General features: G+C 32.7%; 1 protein-coding gene across 10 annotated transcripts in view; it reads right to left on the bottom strand.

The window, feature by feature from the left end:
• Gphn (gephyrin) overlaps nucleotides 1-9,272 on the bottom strand; it is a 420,062-nt gene that overhangs the window by 116,388 nt on the left and 294,402 nt on the right. For 5 of the 10 annotated variants that reach the window (XM_029484276.1, XM_029484280.1, XM_029484278.1 and 2 more), the window contains 2 exons: nucleotides 4,200-4,262; nucleotides 1,979-2,021 (listed from right to left, as the gene is read on the bottom strand). In XM_029484276.1, coding sequence (XP_029340136.1) covers nucleotides 1,979-2,021; nucleotides 4,200-4,262 — 106 coding nt within the window. The remainder of the gene's footprint in view (nucleotides 1-1,978; nucleotides 2,022-4,199; nucleotides 4,263-9,272) is intronic. The other 5 variants (XM_029484279.1, XM_029484283.1, XM_029484282.1 and 2 more) reach the window with 1 other exon arrangement.

Raw genomic sequence — 9,272 nt, 5'->3', positions numbered from 1 at the left:
TGTAGACCAGGCTGGCCTCAAACTCAGAAATCTGCCTGCCTCTGTCTCCTGAGTGCTGGGATTAAAGGTGTTTGCCACCACACCCGGCTTGTTGAGAGTTATAAAGGTATGAAATCTACACGTCTCCTTGAATTTATTAATTTACTGTACAATGCTGGAGATTGAACTCAGGTCCTCATGAACACTAGGGGAACGTTATACCACCAAGCTACAATCCAGTCTTAAATTAATTTATTTTTAATAGTATTCTCTAAAGATCACAATCAAACAAATACTCAGGGCTTTGAGCAAAGTAAACAGATTAATAACAGAGATAGAAAATCTTTACACACACAACACACACACACACACACACACACACACACACACACACACACACACACATTTATTTGAAGTTCTTAAATACATCCCACCTCCAATTTTCATATTCTAGACCCTAGGTTGATTTTTAACTCTTTAAATTTTCTGCTTCAGTACCTGTGAGCAATTATGGCTTTGTGTATGTGAGGTGGTATACATGTGTGGTAGTGTGTATATCCATTGTGTACAAAGAGGCCAGTGATAGTTTGGGTGTCTTGCTTTAATACTCTCTCTACTTCTTTTCCTGCGACAGATTCTGTCTGTGAACCTACTGCATGTCATCACTCCCTGACTCTTCTTGGCTAGCCTGGCTCATTCTTTTTCTTCTCTTGTTAACATGATTGTTGAATATCTGAACTCAGTCTTCAGGACTACACAGCAAGTCCTCTTACCCACTGAGGTATCTTTTCAGCCCTCCAAGTACGCTTGTATTGTTAAATAATACTTATTGCATTCTATTGGAATACAAACCATCTCATTTACTAAAACTCCCATTAAGATGGGTGTCTAGTAGACCTGTTTCATGCTGCTTTCCCTGGACATCTACTAAAACCATTAGGAAGAAGAATAGATGATGTCATTAAACTATTAAGAGACAAAAAAGAAAATACAAGTACCATCTATACAGCATTTTTCCTCTGGATGCCCCCAAAGCTTTAATGGGAAATCTTTCAATAGGATTTCACTATAAGCATAGTAAAATAACATAACCTACTCATTAGTTCTTTTTTTTTTTTTTTGCTTCATTTTGTTTTTATTTTTGTTTCTCTGAGACAGGGTTTTTTTTTTTTTGTTTGTTTTTATTTGTTTTGTTTTTTGTTTTTTCCCATGTAGTCTTGGCTGTCCTCGAGCTCTCACAGAAATTCACCTGACTGGATTTTGCCTCCTGAGTGCTGGAATTAAAGGTGTCTTCCATCTACAGCCTGGCCTCATAGTTTCTTTTTATAAAACAATGAACAAAGTTCAGGGACCTTCTACTTAATCTTGTTATAATCTAACCAAAACAAAGTAGTAAAGATTTTTCATTTTTGGACCAGGGAACAATGTTCTATAACATTTTGTATGTGAAGATAAAAATCTTTTCAAATAATTATTTACAAAATTATTACTACCAACCATTTCCAAGCCCTTTTTGAGAAATGGTCTTATGATATAGCACAGATCAGCAAAACACTTAGGCTCTTCCTGCTCAAGGGCTAGGACTTTACCACACATGCTCAGTTTGCTTTTTGTCTCTCAATCTCTCTGTGTCTTCTGCTTTCATGGATTTATAGTAGAATTATTTTCATGTAGTCTGCTTTTAAATTATTTTTGTAAATAAGACTATAAAAAGCGGCAGGCTCCTCACCTTAGTGTCACAGAGGCACTCATATCTATCTTAATTTGAATGCATCAAATTCCATTCAGCTTTCAAAAAATTAGATTCAGCGAAACATTTATTTATATTGTTATTAACAAAAATTCAGATAGGGAACTTTATAAAATACATATTCTTTGTATAAATTTCTATCATTGCTTATTTTAACTTTTTTTCATTAAAATACCAGTCTTTAGTTCTATATTCAGTTGAGCCACAATTTATATATTTGGAAGCCTACCTGAAATCATGACTACTTACTGGCTCTTAGAATGTTCTCCTTGCTGCTGCACCTGGACTGGACCTGCAGAAAGAGCACAAACTCAGTAATTTAGGGCTTATAACATGGACAGCCAGATAAGTATGCTTAATGGGCAAGCTCCTGAGGTCTAGGAGAAAAGGTTTTTATTTATCTTGGCTATCACAACATGTTAGTAAAAGTTCATTATATTTTCCAGATATATTTAATTCATTTTTATTTATAAAAGATTGAGTTCCAGAAAAAAATATTTCAGGTACAATATTATAAACTGGACAAAGATAAGACCCAAACCAATTTATGTGAATTTGAGATCAGCCCAGGTGCCCCTCCATATCTGTGGGTTTCATAGCTGTAGATTCAACACACTGTTGATTAGAAAAGAAAAAAGGAGGAGGAGGAAGACAGGAAGAAAACCAATAACACAAAACACCAGCACTACTGCCTGTATCTGTTCTGTATATGTGATCTTTATTCCCTTGTCCTTATTCCTTATGGAATACAATATAAGAATTGCTTACATAGTATTCATATTGCATTAAATTATAAAGTAGAGATGAGGGCTGCAGATGGGGCTCAATGGTAGAGCACTTGCCTACTAAACTAGAGACTATGATATACAGTATATGAGTGGAGGATGTACTTAGGTTGTAGGTAATATATGACACTTTATTTACATGAGACTTGAATATTTGGGATTTGGTTACCCAAGGAGGACTTGAAATGAAATGAAGTTGGTATGGATACAATGGAATAAATTCAACACTACATATTCAGCTATGAATCTCTATAATCTTAAGATATTCTGTATATGTCTTGACTAGAATAACAATGAAATCTAAGTAAAGTTAAACTCACATATTCTATTGTAGTGATTTTTATTTAAATATGTTAACAAGGGATATAGAAAAATTCTTATTTGTAACATTTACCTTTGATGGTCATTAGCTTTTGTAATAACTGTTAATATAACTGAATAATACTGGCTATGAAAGATGTTTCTATTGGAAATGAGTTAAATTTAATTCATTAACCATTTTTAGGTATATATATGGTTTGTCAATTAGGGGCCCTTTAAGTTCTGATTGAAAAATTTAAAGTGGAACATTTCTTTTGAAGTTCACCCAATGGCTGTATTCAATGGCATGCTGAATGGTAACTTGTGATTTCAGATATAACTTTATTCAGGGTCCACACCTCTTCCTCCCACTCCACAGCAGCTTGCCCCAGATGGATATATAGACAACAAAGAACTTTCTATAGCTTAACACAGTTTAATAATATATGAAAAAGTGTATGAAAGGAATGTTGTAACTTAGGGTAGGTTATGGCTGTCCTTCCCTGAAAAAAACAAAACAAACTATTAATGAATGCTTAAAGAAAGAAAGAAAAAAATGCCATGAGCAGACAAGGTAAAACAAAAACCAAAGCAAATAAATTTAAACACACACACATACCACACACACACACACACACACACACACACACACACACGGCAAAACAAACAAGCCACTACAAATATTAGCTATTCTCTTTTGGCCCACATTGTTGTAATAGTTTCAGGAAAAATGGTACAAAGACACTCATTCAGAATAAGAAAATGGTTATAGTGTTTACTTATAAGTCTTACTGGAGAACAACTGTGGACCCAATGAGAAAGAAATTTGTGACTTAAAGAAAATAAGACGCAGAAGAAAACATAATTAAAAAAAGAAAAATCAGAGAGAGACGGAAGAAGTAAATATGGAGGTTAAAAAAAAAGGAAGCATGGGCTTATCAAAGAGGACAGTGTATAAATGGAGAATGTTCTAATATTTTGTCTTAAAATTCATATCAAAGAGTTACGTGTAACTAATGAACTTTCTACAAAATAAATAAGCAATTTGCATACCATGAAATGAAAACAAGTGTATCTCTACCTCTACAGTCTTAACAGGGAAAGAAACACACACCAACAGAGAAATTAATAGACAAGCTGAATAGAGAAACTACATTTGAAAAAGTGACTCAACACAAGAGAAAGCTAAAAGCATGGGAAGAAAATCTGGGAGAAAGAGGGAAAAGAAAGAGGAAAATGTTGAAAGACAAAAACAGCCCATAGAAGTCAAATGGAAGTCAAGAAAGTCTTCAACAAGATGTGCAACAAGATGTGACAGAGCCAAGCCCATCGCGCAAAGCAATGTTTGCGAGTGGGAAGTAGCTCCTTTGGTCAGTAATAGTTACTCTTAAGTCGTAGCCTCTATTCCTCCAGAGTTCATCTTTAAGCCCTTCCAATCTAGAGTGGAGCTAGTGTATGGATAGAAACAAGAAATTTACAATGAACAGTGCAGTTCAGATGAGTAGTTCAAATCGTCTCAAAATATTCTAACAAATTTACGTAATATCTATTATATACATTAAGTAATGTATATAATGGAAATGTTTAGTAAAGAACTCCCTGGTATTTTGTAACCAAAACAATGCAAATCAAAACATCCCTCCTGCTTCTCTATGAGGCTTAAAGATTAATACCTCCCCACAATTGTATAGATAAAGAAACCCACATTTTTTTTCTTAATACCTCAGTTTGGAACCACCTATTTCAAATAGCTTTAGAGGAGAGATTTGGAGAATTGAAAATTCAGTTCTCTGAAATAGGAGCCTTTATAAAAGTGTGCAGATTGCCAAAAGTATTGCAAACACTGTTTCCCATTTATATATACATGCCTGTTGAACCAGATTTGAGAGAAATAATTTTTAAAACCACTGATTAAAAGACTTTCTTTACTTAGTGCTTTTAAAGATGTCTATCTAAACAAGCCAAGATAAGTTTTCAAAACTTCATTGATAATCTATGTACTGAATTACTTTGTGCTACATAGACAATATCATATTTATAGTATTCATTCATTTATTTTTATAAAAATCTCAATATAAAGGCTTTAATATAACATAGATCATGGAAATTACTTTTAAAGGATAAGTTAAAAGTATCAAGTTTTATTTCATTTTATTTTGTTACTTGTTTTAAGCAGTGAGAAAAAGGGAAAATGAAAAATTAAATAATCTGAGATCATTGGATTACATTAAAATCCTAAGGGAAGAAAATGAGATGTTCAAAGAATCCCCATTACTTTAATCTGTTGGGCCATGTTATTTGCTGCAATTAATAACTGACTGATTTTATAGCACAAATGATTCTCCCTCCCACAGGAATCAGAATGCAAACAATGTAATAACAGTGCATTCTATTGGCGTCAATGGAGGAAATAAAAGAGAAATGAGACCACTGAACACACAGGTATTCACTTACTAATCAAAATTACTTGAGACATCAAATAATTTACTTAGACATGTGTTTACAGTAAAATAGGATTTTTGCTTAAGATCACATAGCTTATTAAGAAATCTTAAGATATGACACAGAAACAAAGGAAGGACAACATATAATAAATGGTAAGGAACGAAAATAAAAATGTCTTTTAAAAAGCTGAGAAACTTTTACAAGCAGTCACAGTCTTTAGAGACAGGTAAATAACTTACCTTATGCTTAGGTCATAATAAGAATAGCACAGTGTTTAAAGTCATCTCTTCATTATAGGGGTACAATTGAAAGCCGTAAGTTATAATAATGTGAATTGCTACACAGAAATGAAGATCTTCCAGCCCAACATGAAAAGCTAACTCTTTTGGGAGAAAAATTTAACTTACATTTAATGTAACATGAACAACTGAAGGTGTTAATGTCAAAACATATAATAACATACAAATCTCACACCAAAAAGGAAGAAACATACAGCTCAATCACTACAGACACAGGAAGTTAAATATGATAATAATTTGTGATACATAAGGGAAGGCACATCACTCTAATGGTGAAAGATGCATGCATAATGTATAACCATTCATTTATGTCCCCAGCCCCCAGCCCACTCATACAAACAAACAAACAAACAAACAAACAAAAAAAAGGCCACTAACAATACAGGGAAAGAATGTAGTGCCAAGCTGTTATGAAAAATGCAGGACACACGGAAGCACAGCAGTGGTCATGTGATTTGAGAGGTGTTCTTCCCTTAAACCATCCCATCACCATGCTCATTTTAAAGAAGCCAGGAAAAGATTCCCTTTCAATGCTGCAGTAGCTACGAGCCCCCAGCTTGAAGCTAGAGTGTGGAATTTTGATCACCGTTCCCTGTGATGTCAGGAGCTCTCCAATGGAAGCCAGATGTGTACAACTAGTTAGTATAAGTAAATGCAAATAACAAACATTTCTTTCCTTCTGCATTTTGCAGAAGGGAGGACTCAAACAACTCAAACCAAGCCCATGCTAAGGATAGGTTCATAACAATATTAGGTACATAATAAGGATCATATTTGAATGTAGGTCAATACTAATCCAACCTTACAAAACTACTTCTATTTTACTGCTCACTGGGCTCATTCATGTTTTTTCTCCTAGAAATGCTAGAATACATGGTTCAAATGGAAAAATTCTGAACAGTTGGTCAGGTGGGGTCAAAATGAAGAAGAAAATACATTTTCTCTGATGAACATCAGAAAATAATTTAAAATTTTAATATGATTTGCTTAATTATATAATCTGAGAAGTTATCTGGCTTAGGAAGATACAACTTATTTTTTTAAATATTGTTTAAAAACAAAAAAGCTTATCTATTTAGAAACTAAATTTCCTATAAATTTAACTCTCAATAAATATTAAAAATTGGCTGTTCTTGTTAGTAGTAGGGTCATATCAATTCATAAGAAAAAAGCCACAATCCTCCTTTGACTTTCTATTATTAATGCCATTATTTAACTTTATCTGGTTTCTTCCTTTTGCATGACAAATTTTAATTCATGATGACATCTGAATTTAGTTAGCAGTTTTGTGACTATTCAAAGATCATATAGCTATACCATACTTTTTATTTTATTCTTAATATGCCAGAATAGCTTGACTTTTCCTGCAGCATGGCTTTAGCATTTTAGGTAGTGGGTTCTCCCATAACCTTAGTTTTCTTATAGGAAATATAAAGGTTTTTGTAGGGCTTAAGGAAATAAAGTATATTTCACTAATTTGAAGATTTAAAGAGGGAAATGACTCTGAATAGTTATGATGGTAGTAGATTCACTGGCAGTGTGACATACTCTATAATTATGTACCCTTTTCCATTAGTTCCCTCACTAGCTCAGAATGGAAGTAAGTTCTTAGTTTTGACCCCTTCTTTCAAAAGGCAAAGCAAAGCACAACAAGTAAAACTTCCATCAAGCAATACTGTTTTAAGATTTTCAGTAGGCATTGGCCAGAAGTTTTTAGAAGGGCCATATCCAGATGGCCACATGTAAGAATGGAGGCCGTCTATTCAGACCTTTAACAATCTGAATTGGTTCTAATGCTTTTTTTCACTTTGATCAAGCTTCTGGTCCAAACTCTTTATACTGTAAGATTCAGATTAAACTATATCAGCTATGAAAAATAATTTCTAAATTATTTAATCACAGATATTTTCTTTCTTTAAATTGTTAATAATGCTAAGATATACTTTATCTACCAGCAATTACCAAATTCAGTAATTTAAAATATAGTTGATGATTTTTAAAAAATTTTCATGAGTGTTCAGTCTTTACCACAATCTAGACAGGTTTTTCTAAAATCTTGAAGTATCTTCTGAATCTTTATCATAGGACTTAACATAGTTCCTCATATTGAAATTATTAATAGTATAGTCAGAGAGACTGAAACTCTTGAAGGGACAGGATCAGGACTAATTTTTAAAAATATTTTCCACAATGTTAAATACAGTGTTTTATATACAAAGTAAACATTGAATGTTTAGTTCATAGTAATATTATTGTTCTTCTCAAACTCAGCAGACCAGAATTTTATTTTTGCTAGCATAAGATCAATCATTATTATACCTGGAGTAGATAAAACTATATTACCAGTTTATAAGACACTTTCACTTTTTTGGCCTGAAAGAATTATTAGCTCTCATATGAAAAAAAAAAAGTAGATTTTGAGTACCCTGCAAAATGGTGTCAAGAATTTAGAAAATCCATTCCTATTGAGGGTAATTAAATAATGACATGTATCAATAGAACAATAAAAGTTCTCTGTATTGGGGTGTCAGCCAGATTAAGATAGATTTCTTAGTTTCTTTTCTTTTTTTAAAAAAAGATTTATTTATTGTTATATTTAAGTACACTGTAGCTGTCTTCAGACACACCAGAAAAGGGTATCATTATGGATGGTTGTGAGCCACCATGTGGTTGCTGGGATTTGAACTCAGGACCTTCATAAGAGCAGTCAGTGCTCTTAACCACTGAGCCATCTCTCCGATTTCTTAGTTTCTAAGAGAGTAGAATGTTGTATTATTTCAAATGGTCAGGTCACTAGAAGAACAGAAATGATAATTCTGACATGTTATGTGTTTTACATTCTGATTATTATATTCATGAGTAATGTCTCTCTGAAGTATGAACTTTTGTGAGAAGCATTTATTCATAAAAATAACTTTTAAGAATAAAAGGAAATAAGTCTTATTTGTAAAGTGATTTAGATTGTGTGCTTTGTTAGCTTATCCAGAAAAAAAGAGAAAGTTTTGGTTGAAATAGCAATCAAGCTAACAATTTTATAGTAGAGTCCTAATTCCTGTTTCCTTCTCAGTTCTTACATAAACATTGAGTACTGAGAAAATATTGTGTTTTTCTCCATGGTTGTATTCACTTATTGCTTTATTGGAATAAATCAGGACACAAGGATTTGGCTTACTGGAGCCTAATGATTATTTGCGTTTAATTAGATTTATGGAACTACAACATATTTTCAACTGAAGAGCACAAAGAGTTTTGGTTTACTTTAGGACATGGGAGGCAGCAGAATAAACAGAAACATTATTTAAAGTTTAGTGATGTTCTTTCCCTAGCTCTTTGACATTGGATGTGACATTGATCATATGGAGATTTTAATTTCCTCATACACAAGATGAGGAAAATTAATAAGAGTAATGTATCTAAATATGAAAAGAAAATTATAAAAGAGGTACAAATCAGTTACTATGCTGATACAGATTTATAGTTTATAGGTTGTATGTAGATAGAAACTGAAGCATCAGAATGAAAAAATTTCTAACAAATAATGTCATGACCCAAATGACAACAGACTATGCTATTTTTTGAATTAAAGCTCATAAAACGGTTGAATGAAAGTTTCAGGTTAGCTGTGGATCAATTAATCTAGTTTTGTATCAGATAACTTTATTAACTTATCTCTTCTCTGTGGGCCTTAATTTCTTTTGTTTTTTTTTTTTTTTT

This window comes from Mus caroli, chromosome 12, assembly GCF_900094665.2.
Source record: "Mus caroli chromosome 12, CAROLI_EIJ_v1.1, whole genome shotgun sequence".
NCBI lineage: Eukaryota > Metazoa > Chordata > Mammalia > Rodentia > Muridae > Mus > Mus caroli.
Note: the sequence above shows the minus strand (reverse complement) of the source record. Positions and strands in the feature narration are given on the sequence as shown.